Source organism: Cyanistes caeruleus, chromosome 2, assembly GCF_971803275.1.
Source record: "Cyanistes caeruleus chromosome 2, bCyaCae1.hap1.1, whole genome shotgun sequence".
NCBI classification, from domain to species: Eukaryota; Metazoa; Chordata; class Aves; order Passeriformes; family Paridae; genus Cyanistes; species Cyanistes caeruleus.
This window is the reverse complement of record NC_141702.1, coordinates 111,405,331-111,424,424: the sequence shown is the minus strand read 5'-3', so window position 1 is coordinate 111,424,424 and position 19,094 is coordinate 111,405,331. Positions and strand designations below refer to the sequence as shown.

Here is a 19,094-nt window from a genome sequence, read left to right as displayed (position 1 = left end):
AGTTGAGCTTTGATGATCCTTGTGGGTCCCTCCTAACTCAGGATATTCTATGATTGTGTATTTCCATGAAATAGGAGAACACAAAAGGGTGGCCCATGACAATTTTTATAAAATAATTCCTGATTTTGTATTATTTGCCAAGAAAAACTGATGACATGTAAGTAGTGGAACTGGATTCTACAGTGTTTTCTTTTATTTGGATATTTTGTCCTGTAACCTCTGCCCAACCCCGTATCTGAAGGACCTCATCTAATACATGTATGGATACCATTGCAGCAGTTTTGTGACTTTGCTGTGGCATAGAGGGACCAGCTCCTGACTGGCTTTGTATTTTACCTTGCTTCCACTCCTAGGAGCGTGTCCCAAACAACGTCAATATTTTGGACAGGATCCCCCTTGTTTACTGCTCTTTCACTAGGAATGCTGGTTTTCTGGGAGCTCATTCCTGGGCCCACCTTCAATGGAATAGGCATTACAGGCTGCCCTGTATCATGGTAGCTACAGGGTTTACTCTTCCAGGGACACTTTGGATAGTGCTGTCACACTGAGCCATGCTACTGACACCTGAACTTCAAGGTTCAGATGGTCTGTTGTTGTCAGCATCCCTTGTTCTCTAGCTCTAGGTTGCTCCTAGTATGTTTTCAGAGGTGTTTTTGGGATGCTCTCACCTTGGGAGCTGAACCCTGCCTTTCACAAGCACACCACTCTCCCAGGTGATCTGGAAAGAGAAGAAATGTAGCACCAGTGCCATGGATCACTCAGGCAGTGCATAGTTACTAATTATTTGTCATGACAACCTATATTGGAGGCATTGGAGAGGACTCTTGGTATCAATTTCAGCATTTGTTGATGTTATAAAGTGGCAGGGCAGTTATTTTCTGTATGAATAGTTACCAAACTGAAGATTTTTTTAAGACAAAACAATCCTCATGCAGATACTGGCACAGGCTGACCATTGCAAAACATCTCCATTTGTCAGTAAGCTTTTGCAACCACTAAAATATCCCTGTTGTATTGTGAAAGCAGACAGTAAATGTTGTATGAGCCAGAAAAAGAACCAGCTGTTAAACTGAATTCCAGTTTCACCTTAACAGAAGAGTTATTTCAACCCATTTTTTCTGAATTCTAATCAAATTTAAAGAGGGAGGGATAGAGTGCTTAAAGCTCCATGGGAGGAATTTTTCTATTTTTTCACACCTACCTTCTTTGCAATAGCAGGGCCCAGCTTGTGGAGTAAAAGGAATATTGTAAATTGTGAGAGGCACTTTTCAAATACAAAAAGATCACTTTGTCGTCATCATCCTCATCCCCATTGTGCTGGAATATAATGATGTGGGAAATGGTGAGACATAGTTGCATAACACTGAAAGTTGGCATGTATTCCTTCAAAAGGAAGAAGAAATAATAATTCCTCTGAAAAAAGTACTCAGACTTGACAATGCCATATTTTGTTACAGAAGCAAATTTTCTCTCTCTTTTTTTTATTTTTACTGTAGAATGTTACTAATCAGAAGGTATTTCAAATTGGAGTTTGTTAGACTGGAACAGTATTTTGGGCAGTTGTCCATTTTCACTGGAACAGTAACAAGCATTCCGGTAATGGTTAGTGAGCGCTCAGAGTCCAAGGAAAGGGAGAAGAAAATATATAAACTCTCAAGATTCTGGTAATTGACAAATATCTCTTTTTAGTTACAAAGAGAATTTTGCTTCCTCTTCATTATTCAGTGTGGAATTGAAAGGGTGTTCTTTAGAAGTCTGAGTTTTTAACATTTTCTTACAAAATCTATTTTTTTCACATTTTTGAGGAAAAAATTTCTTAAAAGTATGCATCTTGGACACTGAGTGTTTAGTGCCCAGTTGAAAACTTGCTTCTGCTTTTTGGCAAGTTCCCTCTGTGTGTCTGACAATAAAAAAAAAGGATTTGGAATTCTTTTCTGACCTGTTAAGTGGGAAGGCACTCAGCTTTCCTGGTGGCTTTATATTCAATAGGAGGACACAATTAGAAGTGTCCATGGAGCCTACATAGAAGAGCTTTGGAAAAATTTAGGCATTTTATGTTAGATTATCTGTCATGCCAAAGTCTTCTAGTCTTACCTTATGTTTTGGGTTTGTGCAGTAAGATTTTGGTAGTGGGGAGAAGATTTTATTTTATTTCTCACTATTTTATTCAGTATCAAATTAAACTGATTTCCCCAAGTCTTTTTTGCCAATGATAGGAGACAGTCAGTGATCTCTCCCTGCCCTTATCTCACCTCACAGCCTTTAATTCTATTTTCTCTCTCCTGTGCCACTGAGCAGAGGAGAAAGAGCAGCTTTGGAGAGCACCTGATGTCCAGACAGGGTCACCCCACCACATTTTGCTTCATGGAAGATGTCCCTTCTCTCCTGCTGAGCAGATCATTTGCCACTTGAAGGTGTATGGGTTTTTAGTCAAGCCATGATAGGATTTTGAAAAGCTCACTCAATTTGATCACTTCCCATTAGTGAGAGATTCTAATCTAGGATCTATGAGCCCTGGGGAATGCAAGTTTTGTTTCACTTGCTAAGTAAGTAAAAAGTGAGAAAACAGATAAAATTATATCATACAATCTCCTTTTACTTTAGTCCACATAATAAAAGAGGGGCTGCCCTCAATTATATTTATACCAAAAATGGTTCTTACGCTCAACAGACCACCATGCTTCTAATCCTGCATTTTTTTCCAAACCTCATTCTTACCTAAGATAAAGGTATATTCCTTTTACTAAGTGTGTGGTGTATGTGCGCTTTTTTTGTGAGCTTTTTTTGTTTGTTTCCTCTGTTTTGTTTTTGTGGGGTTTTTTTGACAGAACTATGGGATTTACTAAGTCAGCAAGACTTTTTGTACGTTTGGGGATCAGTGGAAAGAAAATGCTATTTCCACTTGGTGCTATTTCAGTGGATTAGGCAGTTCTTCAAACATAAATATTAGCTTGAGTGATAATACCTCAAGGTCTCCCAGCTGCCTTAGTGCTACCTGAGATTCTTGCACATATTTTTCATGGTAGCACTCTTGACATAAAGGTCTGATATTCTACGTGATAAAAATTCTGCCATTATTATCTGAATTGATTCATTATCTAAATGGCACTCATGGGAACCAAATGAGGATACTACTTAAAAAAAAATAAAATTAAATATAGTACCATACTAGCAGTGGTTCTAAAGGTTGCTGCATTGTGTAAACACCTCTGCTCATTCCAGCTTTCAGTAGGTCCCCAGGTTTAGCAGAAGTGAAAATAATTGATTGGTGGCCCATTTATGACTACAACACTGCAGGAAATCACTCAGGGGAGTCTGCTGGTTACGGTGTCTAGGAGAATTCCCAATGCTCTTTTGAAACACTACATGTCCTCCTCTGGGAATATTCAAAGGGATTGCTTAAAAAAGCTTAGCAAGCATTTAATAGCAATGTACATAATACTTCAACTCATATTCTATATGCTTCACATCTATTGTTTTGTCAGTTCTAATTGATAAATATTCTAAGTGGTTTGGAGTTTTTTATTTAGAAAGATGTAATTTATTTTGACACTATAACTAATATATATATATATAAATAATTAGAAATAATATATATTACATATATATATACACATGTGTTTATTATTATATAACTGCAAATACTGTGTTCAAAATTGTTTCTTGACTATACTGACACTTCTTAATGTAGAGTTAAAAGGATTTGGCCTGAAGGTCAAATTCTCATATCTAAACCACATATTTAAGTAGTGGACTCAGTTTTGCATGTCAGGGTGATAACCATACAGTAAAAATAGATGATAATGTGTATACTAGAAGTGTCAAGCACAAAGTTATTTGCTTTAGTGAGAGCAATTGTACATTTAAAGAATTGTTGCTTTCTCTCTGTGTTTGATGTGTATGCATTCATATTATGTTACTTATCCTATTCTTCCTCATGCATTATTCATTTTAAATTGCAATTAAAAGCTACAGCTTACATACAACAAAATACCATCAGTGCTAGGTTCTTCTAGCACTTATATTCCAAAATACTTGTCATTTCACTATTTCACTGGTGATGGAGGGTAAGAAACTGGCTCATGCAGTTCCTTTCATTCTTTTGCTAGTGCTAAGGCTCCATATATCACCAGATGTCCTTCTGCCTGACTGAGATGTTTCTGTGGTCTTTGAAGACCAACTTACATATTAGAGGTGAGCTGTTTTCTGTTACTAAAACAAATCATCAGAGCATGTTGATGGAAATTAAAGTAATACAAAATTCTGAACACCAGAATGAAGTGTTTTTTGTACTTGGGAGAACGAAAATTAGCAGCAATACAGTGTTTGAATTTGGTCAGCTTCTTTGCTTTTTGTGTCATGGAACTGGAGCATCCTATCAAGTAAAAAAAATGTTAAGATTATATTGATTGGATACATTTCTTTCTCGGGAAGCTGTGGCCTACTTGACTGTGAGCTTCAGTTTAATGACTAGTTTGGGTGAATGATCCACAGTCAAGTGAACTGCAGAGACATTGTGATTTGTACTCAATGTGAAAATAAAAGATTACTGTGTGTTCTGGGTATTTTGCATGATTACTTGAAATTTCATACTTGCAAGGATACATTGGTCTTATTAACTGATTGTTCCAAAAGACATAGGACTAATTCCTAGCCATGTTTAAGTTACCTTCATTCATCTTGCTTTGCTATTCCTAAAATATAATTCTAAAAAACCCCACTGGTTTATAAGTGGACTATATTAAAAAATTATTTATGACACATCATGTTAATTGTACCATACAATAATTTTATTGAAATATTATTTTGAATAATCCATTGGTATGCAGCTGAATGTTATTACTGAAATATTGACTCAGTGTGCCTTGACATCCTATCTTTGTGTGAGAACTGTTGACAATAATAACATAAAAAACTTAAAAGCTGTATTTCATAGAAAAAAATATCATGGTTTAAGTAAAAACACTGTTGTGATTTATTGTATCTAAAGCTCTGCTGTGGAGTACTGTGCCTATTTTCCACATTTAACCATCTTGCTTCCATTTATTCATTGCCTAGTTTCCTCATTCAAAAATTTTGAGACAGAAGGGAGGATGATGTCCTGGTTTAAAACCTGCTTGCCTTTTCAGTGGCTTCCTACATTATTTTTTGATGTAAGGAATTTCTCCCCACGGAATACCCCTGTCTGTCTTTTGGAGGACATGGATGCAGTGACAAACTAATTATTTTAAAACAATGCAACTTAATGCTGTACTTAGACCTGCCCAATGGAGCTTGCCATGTTTACCTGTCAGCCATATCAGCAACTGACTGGTGGGATTGCAGTCCCTGTGCAGCTGAAATATCCAAATTTCTTTGCCACAGGAACCAGCTAGATGATAATACCTGTAGATCAAGAATATTGGGTCCTTTGAAAGAGCAGCTTTATGAGTTCATGAATCTTAAAAAACCCCAACCCATTGTCTTTAGCTCAGCTGTGTCAGTCATCAGGAAACATTTTAAAGTTATTCCAAGATACAGTTTTCACTATGATCCTCTTCTTGTGAAAGAACACAAAATATGCTAATTAGGAAGGTGGTAAAAATGCTTTGGTGCAGCTGGAAGGGAATTAAGCATATGTAAGGGAAACGACAGCTCCAGATAAATGGAAGGGCTTGTCACATCCTTCTTCATCCCTTCTCTGCTGGTTTTTGAAAGTCCCAATTGTATTCAGGCTATATACTGTGCTTGTATTTTAACACTGAACCCTGCTTTAGCAGGCAAAAATTGAGGTGCTGAACCTTGCTTTCTAAGTTGTGTTCTGTTTCTAGTCCCACATCCATAATTTAATGTATTTCCATTTAATTGTACAGATGAAGACATTGGCATCCACCAGTACTGTGACAAGAAAGAACCAGGTAAAATATAAATAACCATAATTGTAACTAAACAAAACTTAGGGATATTCAATGTCTGACACCAACTGCTTGCTCTTAAAAATGCAGCTTCAAATTTCTTGTTTGTATATACCTTTGTGTTTCTATGGAGTAAGGAAACACAGAAAAGAGTTCTCTCCCAAAACTTATGTAGGAAAATTAAAAAACTTTTTAAACCACAGAAAGAAAAAATAAAATAAAAAAAAAAATATTCACATAAAACCAACCGTTATGTAACTAGAAACCTCTGCGGGATTTTTTACACTCTGGATTCTTAGGGGTTTTAAGAGATTTTGTGTTGTGTGGAGCCCAGCGCACGGCCAGGTGATCGCCGGGATCCCAGCAGAGGGCATCTCTGCCTGCCCTCCGCAATGGCCATTCCGGGCCGAGCCATCCATTTCCTCCATCCGATTAATCCTGCCAATCCTGCAGGTTTCCCCACGGGCCGAAGGGGCTGTGGGGCTGGAGTTTCCCCCCCTTTCCGCCTGTCGCGGTGCTGTTTCACCCCGTGCCTGTGCTGATGGACCGCCGGACCCGGCTCACCTCCTGCGGCTGCGGCTCGGCGATGCCACCCGTGCGGCTGGGACTGCCTTTCTTGCTCTGCGAATTTGAGATACCTGCCTTACAGGGTGAAGGCATCGGGGCTGCCTTGATTCTTTTGGAAATGTCTGTGTTTTATCCAACAGGGACAGCCCTCTGTCTAATATTAGTATTTGCTGACAGAGGTTGTAGGGATTAATTCATCTTTCCATCCTCTTTCCCTTGCATCACTGATGAGGCACAGTTACTTAGAAGAGAAGCAAAAGCTAGCAGAATGTAAGGATATTTTTTGAGTTTCTTCTTACAGTAAGATCAAATGGCAGATTTGGATTGGTTATGCCTCTGGAAGAGCATTAAAATAACCTCAGGCTGCTTCCAATGTAACTTTCTGCACATGTCAGCTAAGACTGATGATCACAGAACTACACAGCACAAAACAATTGAAAATTTATAATTATTCCTTCTTGGTATATTTGCAATCCCTTTTTTTTTTTCCTGTCGCTAAGCATGGTAGCGTGTATTGCTTTTCAAGTCCATTGTCAAAAGGAATCACAGAAATAATCCAGATTTTTCCTTATGAAATTTACTTAGCAGATGAGCAATAAACATTTTCCCCATCATCTCTTGACTTGCAACACCAACTGGCTTAAAACCGGCAATTGTAACTAAAATACTTTCATCCAAAATAAAATTCCAGATTAATAATCAGCTGCCTTCTTTGCTTTGGAAACATTTGCCTTCAGCTTTGGAACATTTACACTGTCCCTGCATTACCTGGTTAAAAGCAATTTCAGTTCATGCTATCACAGAGCAGTACTGTGACAGTTAAAAGATTTTTATATTAATACAACTTTTCTTCAGCTCGAGTTTTACAACTCCTACATCGCTCAGAGCATTTGTTAATGTCAAACATTATTACATGACAACTCTGAAAAATCTAATTGATCTTTTAGACAACTTCACAGAGCAATGTCGATGCTGTTAGCTTAAACAAATGAAAATTCCCATGGAACTGTGCATGCATATGAAGGCAAAATATGTTCTGGAAGGATTAGTTCTCCCCATCACTGCAAGGTGTGTTTGGAGCAGGTTAAAGCCCTGCTGGGGATGGGTGTGAAGGTGCTGCTGCCATGTGGCAGATCCATACCTGCTGCAGAGGATGCTGTGTAAGGCTGGATCAGTGCAGCTCTGGGAAGGTGGGGAGCTGAGGGAGGGTTCCAGGCAGGAAGGAGCCTCCCAGGTTTGCATCACATGTGCTCAGTGTAGTGTTATCATACAGGGCTGCATGTGTGAAAGGAGGAGCAGGCCCAGATAAATCCTGTCACCAGCAGCCCCAGTGGTGCCTTTTACATGTGTGACAGGCAAAAGGAGCTCAAGCTGCTGCTCCTTGTCCTTGGGAATGCAGGGGTGCCCCCAGCACAAAGCCTGCACAGCCCATTTTGGAAAGAGGAGCACTGGGGAACTTTATTCACAGCTGTTGATTTCTACAGATACTTTGGTATCTCTACAGACAATTTCCCATTTTGCATATGTGGATAAATATTCCAGTATCTATGAAGGCACCATTGAAAATGTGATCTTACATGCCTAATTAATATTATCATAACAGTTCCACCAACGCTGGCTTCAGTCCAGTGAAACACAAAGAGAAGTTGTATGCTGGTGTCCTCTTTTGTTGATATATGAAATCCTTCATTTTTTCACTATATAGCACTTCTATTGTAAGCTCCTTTTTGCAGGGAGGTTTAAGCATAACTGCTAAGTCATTCAGTCTGGAAGTTGGCATCCAAACTGACAGCTTGGAGCTCAAAACTTTTCATCAGGTTTCCTTTAAATAGGAATAGATTATAAACAATGTGTTCTAGTTTCTCATGATTTTATTGTACACTTATGAACAGAAAACTGCTCACTTTTAAATGAAGAAATTTCACAAGTTGTTAGAGCCTGATTCTCAGCCATGAGACAAACCAATTACTGGCAACTCCAGAGGAAGTTTTGCCTCCCGGTTGCTAGAATTAATGTATTAGGCCAGAATTTTCACAATAGTGTGCTGAACACTAATAAATTTGTTAAAAGACTTCAGCAGTCATACAGTTTCTTCTTTGCTTGACTTGGCAGATTCTTCAGACCAAATTGTCAAGAACATCCTGTAAATAACTAGACTCCATAAGTTATGGCATTCACATTTGCCTATTGTTAATACTTCTATATATGCATATATTCATGCATATATATTTTGCAGACATGTTAGTGCCTGCTTTTTAAAATTAGGCAATGAAATGTTAGTTCAGAAGACTAGAATATGTTTAGGATGCTTGAAACTTGAAACTGAGTTAATATACTGAGCAGCAGATAGTTTTTCACTGCAAGTGCCTAGCAGCTGGGTAAGCTCTGCACACAATTGCCATCGGGAAATCATGGTCATTGTGGATAGAGCATGCCAACTGTTCCTGTGATTGGGCCTTCTGAAAACAGATCCTTTGACAGTAGAAACCATGGCCACTTCCTTCCAGCTGTAGGTAAGTTTCACATGTAAGGTAACTCCTTGAAATCTTGGATTTGTGTTTCTGCAGAAAAGGAAGTTCAAGTCATAGAACTTTTTAATATGACATATATAAATATATGTTTGCACACACACACACACATGTATATGCATACAATCACTTATATGTACATATTTCTCTACCATCTTTCTTTTTTTCCCCTCACTTTCATTTGACAGCTCGAGATTATCCTTGGATCCTGAAAACCAAGCGACCGGACAAACTGCGAGATGCTCTCAAGGAGGTAGAGGTAGGGTTCAGAAAGGTTCAAGCACAGCAACTTCTAATCTGGTTTTCAAACCTCTTTCAACAGCTTTAATTTTCATAAAGATCTAACTCTCCCAGGGATGATAAATGTGCTTTTGTCTGGTGGGCTCTTCTGAAACAGCTGCATCTTTGTGTGGCATTTTTCATCTGTAAACTGGAAAATCAGAAGTCTGTTAACTGATAGTGACAATGTGTGCTGCCAACTCCACTCTCTGTTTTCTGTTGTCCTTTAGGACTTAATGCAGAACAGTCCATGTGTGCTGAGCAAATGGAAGAACAAACATACCTGTCAGGTACAGTGTCATCAAAAGGTCTTGCAGTGTTCAGTCAGTGGTGCTGAGCAGCCATTCAGCGATGGGAGCAGTAGTGTTAAAATGTTAACACAGAAAGTCATTGGAGTTTTTTTAATATGTGGGCCCTTGTTAAGTAAATTTGCTTTATTTAAATTTCTACCCTGAAAAACATGCTTTAAATAAAAAGCCTGGGGTTTATCAACACAAAGAAATTACATTAAAAGGCTTTGATTCTGTGAGATGATGATGATGATGATGATGATGATGATGGTGATAATGATGACTATTATTATTGTTATTGTTATTATTACCATTATTGTTTTGGGAAACTGAAAACATCCTGTACCTCAAAATAGCAGGCTGAGAGAGCAGCTATGTATTAAAATATATAGGCTGGTCTGGAATCTGTGTTTTATTATTTTTATGTCTTAATTATCTACATAGCTGTCACAAATCTTTTTTACTTTATGCTTGTGTAATATGGAAGGGAAGCTATAACTCTAAACCAACTAGATCATTAATCAAGTTACAGAATAAAAGATATTGTGACATGTGGCACACAAATAGTTATGTTCTCTGGCTATATGAGTTCCACATTTTGTGTACAAGAAACCCTTTTTCACATCTTTGCTAAAACAGAACAGTAGGGCAGAGAGGGAAGCTGAAAATTAAGTGCTCCATAATCATGTGCTTCTTCTGAAAAACTTATGTAGTGAATTTTATATGTTTATACAAGCTTCATGAGGAAATGCATCATATTTGAAATTGCTTTGGCATGGGGAATACTTGTCAATATTACTGTTTCAAAAAAGGAACTTTGTCTTCTAAATTTTATGCTTTTTCAGACTCATAAGTTTTTCTTCTTATTCAAGTAGTTCCAAATGTGTGTCAGCAGAATGATTGTTAAATATCCAAACACTGTACAGCTAAAATTCCAGAAATGCCTTTAGGAATAGCAAAATTTTTAAATGCTTGACATGCCAAATGCTATGTAGACTTTTCATATCAATAATAAAAATATGATTGTCTAAGCCACATTTGCCTATCAGATCTCACTACTAGTAAATGTATATCATTCACATACAAATTACATAGTATGTATCTGTGAATGTTAATCTTCTAGAGCTGATTTAAATATTAATTGCTAATTTGGGGGAATCATTTTTTCCTGTTATTATTGTTCTGATTAGGAAAGGAATTTGGTTAAGAAATACCAAGTCAATTAGCTGTGCATGCATTCATTTGCATCCCAGTTTGCTGTCTCTTCATTTGCTTTCCTTGTCCACTCTCCCTTTACCATTTTCCTTCCCCTCCCATTCATCAGCATCCACCTGCAATGTGTGCAATACATATTTTGGAAAAGTAAACTTCTTGCCAACATGTGTCTTCCTGCCTTTACAATATAACACCTTTGGCTGACTATCAGTTCTGTATAAAACTCTTTATTTTTTGACTTCACATCCTCTAAGTTATTTCAGGCTTACATCAACATGAATGAGACAAATACAATTTAATTTATTTCTTATTTCATCTACAAGATGGGAAAGAAAAGAGATGGGTGTTTTCAACTTAAAGTATTAGGTATTGAGCCATGTAAAGCAGTAGTTTAATAAATTGAATATTTGGGGTGTTTTTTCAGATGGCTTCTAAGACCAGACTATAAGTGATGGTATAGGTTATAACATAACCAGAATGAAAGTTATAGATAAAATCATAATTATTTCTCTGTCCTTAAATTCTGCTCTTGGTTTCTCAATCACAAAACAAAATGTTTTTTGTTTAATAGTGACTGATTATTGAAATTTCTAACAAGGGTTAGAATGTTTTGCCAAAACAATTGTGTTATTCCACTTTGTGTCTTCCTGAAAATAAAAGACCTCCAACAAATGAAAATAAAATAGAGAAAAATGAATCTTTTGGAAGAGTCTAGAACAGAAAAGCTGTCTTCTATCAATTTTGATGTCAGATGGTTTGTTTTTCTGCTGCTCATCTGTCTTTGAGCATTTGGCAGCAATAATTGGACTGTTCCTCTTTGATGCAAATGTTCTGAAGCTTCTGGAGAAGATGTTGTATATTTATTTTTTAATTCTAAGTTGAATACTAATTAACTGTTTCAGCAGAGAGTGCTCACCACGCAATGGTGTCATCTGTGGCATAACACTGCTGTATTCACAGCCTTTTTTGGATGAATACCAGAGCTAGTGGGAAGAGTCTGTATTTGCATTAACTTTGGAGAGTTACAGCAATGTGTCAGACAAACAGCATGAAGAACATGTAGGAAATTACCCTGATCTTCATAATTTCAGTGTTTGGGGCTAAATTTGAGCATATTGTTTTAATTATAGTATCTATTTTTCCTCTGTTTTTAGTAGTAATACAATGTCAAATAAACTTCTTTATAGAAATTAAAGTACTTAACAGCCACATTTTCCCATTTTTCATTAAATGATGTTTATATTTGAATCTGCCATATCTGTAGCTGAACCAGGAGCAGTTCCCTTTATATTGTAATAAGAATGTGCCTTCCAAAAACTCAATGGCTGCTGTACCTTGAGTGAGACAAATAGAAAGAAAACTGAGAAGTGATGCAATGAAAACAAGACTGTCCTTTAAAACAGTGGTATGATTTTCCACAGATTTTGTGTAAAACAAGCATAGGGATGCTGCCAGTATGCCTTCTGTAGCCTAAATATACCACTATTCCTAATACCTCACTCTTCCTCCAGCACTTCCATCTCAGAAGTGGCCCACAGGCAAAAATTAGGGGCTGTAATTTTAAATGTGCATCTGCTAAAAATAAGAGTGCTGTCATGTTAATTGTTCATGTGCAAATGGCCAACCAGACTTCATGCATATGCCTCAGTGAGGAATCCAGTTGTTTTGCCTGCAGATTATTTTGTCCATTGCATGACTGTATATCTCAAAGTTGGCTCTTCTATATATGAGTTTGCCTAGAATGACCATAATGCTGGCCTGGTTTCCTACCTTAGTTAGTATTTCATTTTATGCATCAAAATTTATCCTATTACCTTTTTATTTTTTTTTTTTTTAATTTTTTGGTGTGCAATCACATTGATTGAAGTGATTAGAAGCATTAGAAGTTACATATTTACTTCCTTGTCCATTGCCGTAAAAACCTCAATGACCTTTTATTTTTGCAGTCCTATGTATGCATTCCAGCACTGCTTAGAGTTTCTGAAATAGATGATGTGCTAGTTCATGTAAACATAACCTAGACAGTACAGGGATTTTTGTCAAGGAGCTTGCTCTCGTATTTAGAAGAGCTTAGTTGAGTCCTGAAGGACTGAGGTCTTCTCTTTAGCTCTGTTCCAATAGGATCTGAACCCACACCATTTCTGTACCGTACTTCTGACCCCCAACATTGATGACCTGTGTTGAGTTGCTGAAATAATCCTGTAATCTTCAGTTAGCTGATGTCAAAGGAATATAAATAGACCATAAAAGAAGGATGACAGGAAAAAGACAAGAAGTCTTTACAATAAGATGCCGCTGTACTCCTCAGCTTTCTCTGCCAAGAAGTAGTAACCTAAAGAATTAATTTAATCAGTATTGTTGAGTTTATTCAGCTCAGCTCTGGCTGTTCTTGTCTTGGTCTCCTTCTCTAATTCTTTGGAATGCTTTTAAGTTTTGCCATAAAATCAAGAAATCTTCCTATGAAATTATGCCATTGGTTAAGGTTAGATTTTATAATATAAAGCAGTAAAAATGTATGAGGTCTAGCTGAAACATTTGATTTCCAAATATTTTTTCATTTTACATTTGCATTATGATGTTGAATTAAACACATGCCAACATTGTTATACAGTTTATTGTATAAAAGCCAAGCACTAGTTATGAATCATATCTGTTACCTGCTAATGAAGAAGATTTATGTATACTTTGCTAAATTGTTTTGATTTCATTTAGTTGTATTTGTGTTGCAATTTATGTATGTGTATAAATAGTTTTTCTGTTGCCATTGTCGACATAGAACTGGATTCTGACTTGAGATACACAGCAATATTTTCTTGCTTGTTCTATCAGCTACAATGCCCATTAGCAAGCTGGTTTAGGAAGACACATATGTGACATTAGCACATTTGATATCAAAACCAAGACATTCTGTCTAGAATACACGAGAAGCCAGCACCCATCCCCAATTACTAAGAGGAACACTGCCCTCATATTAAATTCTTTTGGTTGCTTTTGATCACAGCTATTAATGTGTTGTGTGATTTTAGATATTTGGAGCTAGAAGTACAAGTGCATTGATTATTGTGAAACAGTAACATGTAACAACAATAACTTCATCTGTAATAAGGCATGCAACACAGTAATTACAGTGGGGTGGCTAAGAAAGCAATCTGGAATGAAGAGGTGGGGAAAAACCCTGGGAACCTGCTTGAACAAGAAGTGCTTTGCAATTCTCTTCTCCTTTTGCATATTCCTTTGTCAGTTAGGCTCTCTAAGGGAAAACAGTTTGCAGCAATATTTTTTGCAGGCATATTTTCCTTCTCTTCCAATTTTAATCAGATAGAAGCAAATCCTGGCTTTGCTCCACAGGTATCTTTTTAGGTAGAAGGGCTGATAAGCAGCTGAGCTGCATGAATGAGGAGTGAAAGGCTCAGGCTTCTGAGGATAAAGGGATCCACTTAAGTAGATGCTTAAGTTGTACTAAAGTCCATAAGTCATGAACCTGTACTTAAGTCTTTTGCTTAATAAAAACTATCTCAAATACATATTGGAGCACTTTGCTATCGGGGAAGGGAAGGGCTAAATCTTCCCCTGAGTATCCTCTGCTGCTCATGCCTTTCTTGCTCAGAGGACAACAATTCTTGGCATATAAAACACATAATCCTTTCTATCAAAGTCTTCATATTCAACTCCTCAGTAACAGAGAAGTGGCCCTTCCTTCCCAGTATGTAGAATAACCAGGTGCCCAAACATTTTGCTCAGACTACATTCAAGTACAAAGTCCCTGTCTTATCCTTCCGATAGGTATGAAGTCATGCTTTCATATTTTGTTTAGGAACATCTTGTGACTGTTTAAGCTCTGAAGATAGCTCTTCTGATTTTATTTTTCCCATCACAGTATTTGAATCTGAAAAATTTATGATGTGTTTCATCATTGTGAATTTCTTTCCCTGATTTAATATCTATTAGATGGAATGATGTAGTGCCTTGTGTAAATAATGCCTCTTACATTGGCTTTTATTCCTTAGCATTGATGGGCTGTTCCCTTTGGAGCTGGATCACTGTGTATCCATCTTCAAGCCAAGTTTGCAATCTTCCCTATTTGCTTTATATTCATTCATACTTGTGACTGGACTGCTTCCATCCACCAAAATATGAGCTTAACTAGGCAAGCTTATGTGTAACAGCACTTAAATCTTATTATCATGGAACAGTCTTTGCACAGACTACACAGGACGTAGCAGATTGAAATAGTGGTTTCACTTTGAGCATGTAAATATTTTCTCTTTTACAGAATATTTTTGATGAAAGATAGCACAGAATCATAGAATCATTTAGGGTTGATAAGACCCTTAAGAGTGAGTCCAACTGTTGACCTGATGCTCCAAAGTTCATCACTAAAACCTTCCCTTAAGTTCTACATCTACACATCTTTAATACCTCCAGGGGTGGTGACTCCACTGCTGCCCTGTTTCATTTAAGTGCCTGCTTGTACTTCATGGTAAACTCTAAAAACTAATTTTTTTAAAATCTCAGTTGTAATTCAAAGCATTTTTAAAGGGAGATGGATGAAATACTAACCTTGCATTGCAATAGAGTGTGTAAAGTCTCTGATTAACTTATTAAATTTAGACTCTAAAAGTTCCTAGAAGAATGAACTTAAACCTAAGGACCAACAAGAGGAAGTTATAACAAAAATTTGTTAAAATACAATTTAAGATTTCCCAAATATCTCAAAGTTCTGAGGAGAATAATGTGAAAGAATGTTTTGCTGTAAAATGAAAGAAGGTGGGAGCACAATGGGAGAAACAATAAAAGTAATGGAAATGATACTACATTTTCATACTATCTGTGATTCTGTCATGCCATAGTGATAGCACAGAGATCTATACAATACTGAAAATCCATAACACTGGTTTAATGACTAGATTCATAAATGTAAAGCAAAGCACACCCATTAGCACAACATTTTATATTTATATAAATGTCTTGTCATGAAACACTGGAGAGGTTTTCATTGATTTCTGTTCTAGCTCTGTAACAGGGGCAATTTATGCCATTACCAGGAAATTAATACATAGGCATAAAGTGAATTTACACCCTGACTGTACTATCCCTGAAAGATTGGGAATGTTTTATTCTATCAGGCTGATATCCATTCAGTTATTTAGAACTGAGCTTTCTAGAGTATTTATGTAATTTCACTAAATTGTTGTTTACATCACAGTTTGGTAGCTCCTGGGTTTCAACCCTCACTTTTTCCAGCAGGTTTTTTGGACAGTTATAGCCAACTGTAGTCAAACCTTGCTGGACTTCATGTTACCAAGTTGGAAATAAATTGTGATTTTATCTAATCTAACTTCAACATAAGGACAAATTGAAGTTTTGAAAGATTGTAATAAAAGCTGCATGAGTGTAAGCGTGTCTAACATTTTTACTAGGACAAAACCTTAAAGGACATCTGTCATGACAAGGAATATTGAGACATTGACTATATGAATCTATCAAATGAATGTATGATTAGACTTTGACAGGATGGGAACTGATCATTTGTTCTTAGAAATTAATTTCACATCATAGGGTTTTATAGTTTCTGCTTTACACATCACTAGAATGTATTTTTTAAACATGTTGGATAAAGGTGTTAGGGCAGGAAAATAATTTGTTTAAATAGACATGTTCTGTTCTTTGGAGAGCACAGTGGTATAATAATATAGCAAAAATATATATAAATAAGAGTTTCCATGACTAAATTGTGGGGATCAGAGCATTGCACAAGGGACATGCCCAATTAGATCACTCCATTCCTGTCCCCCATATTTTTTTTTATTATCCAGTGGATTTCACTGCAAGAAAGTACTGAAGATTATATTGCAACCATATTTGTCTCGCAGTTCCTGCACAAAACAAACAGGGAATTTTTTTTATGCCAAATTCTCCTACAAGACCAAGTGTTTCTTTAGTAGTTAAGTTTTTTAAAAGCACAGGGATTTCTTTAAAAATCTGCTAGGTAGAAGTAAGAGCTGGAGTCCCAGATTCCTGGCCTTTGGTGGACCCTCTGGACTTGCCTGCAGAGGTCTTTCCACTGAGAATTCCTTTCATGGGCTTTATTTTCTGAATTCTTTTGCTGTAGTAGTTGCACTCAGAAAATGACTAATGGTTTAATTATGCAAAAATAAATGTTTTTCATAACTCCTCCCACTGAGCATTCTCTTTCTCATAGAAGATATTGCATAAGAAGGAGCTTGATGAATACTGTGACTTAGTCTGCAAGATTATATGTATCATTTAATTTAAATTAATTAGGCATGAATATTCAATTAACTCTGAAATAACCTTGTCCAATAGTTTAAATTATTTCTTTCTAAGAGAGGTATCTAAAACGTTATGTCAACGAGTGAATGGATTTATTGGAAGCTCACAGCTACCTCTGTGGTAGGGCACAATTATTTATTTAAGCAATATATGAATGATCAGAAATAATAAGAACAGCAAAAATGTGCTGGTTTTAATCTGTGATAATAATATAGAATTATATTAAACCCTACTTTATATATATTTTTTTTTACGTGCAGGCAATGCAGTTACTTTATACAGAAAATATCAGGTCTAGGGATGATAGAGTGATCTGTGTAATTTCTTCCCTCCTTCAGAACAAATTTTTGATCTCTGTTTTTAACAGACTAATTCAGTACATTTTATGTAACATTTGGGGACTTAGCTACTTCTTCAAGTGTTCAGCAATTGTAGTTCTTGTACCCTTATAATTCAGTGTTGTGTTACATCTCTCTCTTTCATTGGAAAAGCTTTCAAAGTCATTATAAGACATCTTCACATCAATGATAATTCATTTTTGTAATTTTGAAAATTAGATTACTACATAATGGACAGCTGCTAATATGTACCTTGGAACGTTTCACTTTATTAATGATTTTTGATGTCTTGTTTTCTCTTTGGATTCAGCTCCTCTTTCACTCAGGTATTTTGGTGTCCCTAAGCCTTTCTGGGCCACAGCTGGAGAAGGTGGTGATTGACAGGACCCTGGTGGGGAAGCTCATCTCCGACACCATCAGTGATGGTAATTACACCCATGTGCAAATCAATTGCCTACATTAACAATAGAGTAGAGAAACAGTATGTCAACAGGTAGACTAATTATTGCCACTGGGGACTTGCAAACACAACAAGTAATTGCATGTAATGCTATAGTTACAACCCTCAGGACTAAGAGCACTTTAAGAATATTTAACATCAAAGTTTTCAGGCTTGTCAAATGCTGCATGGGTTTCTAAAATTCCGTTTCTTACACTGTAATCGCTGTGAACATGCCATTTGAACTTGTCATGTTTATTTCGTAAGTGGGAAAATGGGACAGAACCAAACATTAGCCAATTGAATAATTGCATGGGATAGTTATTATTAAAGTTGTTATTAGAAAAGGCTGGATGAGTTATGTGGAGGTGTTCTGATTTAGTTTCTTGATACCCAGAATCTCACTATTGTTATTAACTAGTGACTGATAAAAATTAAGTTTTCATTTAATGCAGAAGAAAACTTACAGAAATGTCTCTGTTTTCCACAGCTTTATGATATGACTCATATCACTGAGAAATCAGCTGGTATCTTGGCTTCTGCAGAAGCAGGAATATGAAATTTTGGTGTGAGCCATATTACATGTACACTACCTTCCAAATTCTTTAAGAGTAGACCCACATTACATCCTTCTAGTGAGAATATGTGCTCAGTTCTGATTTGATATTTAATGATTTAATTTTCTCTTTACTCAGGTGTCTATTGAATATTGGCCTAGGTTTTAAGAAACTACAACACTGTGTCTCTCTGATCTTTTCTTATAAATATATTGTAGTTTAGTCTTGAAAATTAGCATGAATGTAACTACGTTAGTAGAATCTTTATTTATAAAAAAATTAACCCTCTGCACATTTTTTATGAACTAATTCCACAGAGAGCAAAGAACACATTTACTATCTTGTCTTCTTTTTTTCACTCTTCACCTTAATTACTGGACTGCTAATTCCATCTATGATTTTTTGCACTCTATTCCTGGGGGGAGGATTTCCTACTTTCATGTAGCAAAAAGTAGGAAAACATGGAATCTAAGGTTATTGCCAAATTGAAGTAGTTTGTGGAAATTATTTGGAATACTTTATCATTAAAAAAACTAATAAAAAAGAAAACATGTGGATCATGTCTTACTTTGGATTCATATGGCATAGAAATATTTGTTCAGAAAATACTGCTAACTAAATGAGCTTACAACTAAAACAACAGTAAAGAAACAAATATGTTTTAATACATTTGGACAACTGTACTAATTATAT

At 36.3% G+C, this 19,094-nt stretch overlaps 1 protein-coding gene across 16 annotated transcripts in view; it reads left to right on the top strand.

The window, feature by feature from the left end:
• The window catches only part of WDPCP (WD repeat containing planar cell polarity effector), a 147,560-nt gene that overhangs the window by 41,134 nt on the left and 87,332 nt on the right, over positions 1-19,094 (top strand). For all 16 annotated transcript variants that reach the window (XM_023923241.2, XM_086879147.1, XM_086879156.1 and 13 more), the window contains 5 exons: positions 4,110-4,194; positions 5,853-5,897; positions 9,178-9,248; positions 9,499-9,558; positions 17,716-17,830. In XM_023923241.2, coding sequence (XP_023779009.2) covers positions 4,134-4,194; positions 5,853-5,897; positions 9,178-9,248; positions 9,499-9,558; positions 17,716-17,830 — 352 coding nt within the window. In that variant the 5' untranslated portion in view covers positions 4,110-4,133. The remainder of the gene's footprint in view (positions 1-4,109; positions 4,195-5,852; positions 5,898-9,177; positions 9,249-9,498; positions 9,559-17,715; positions 17,831-19,094) is intronic.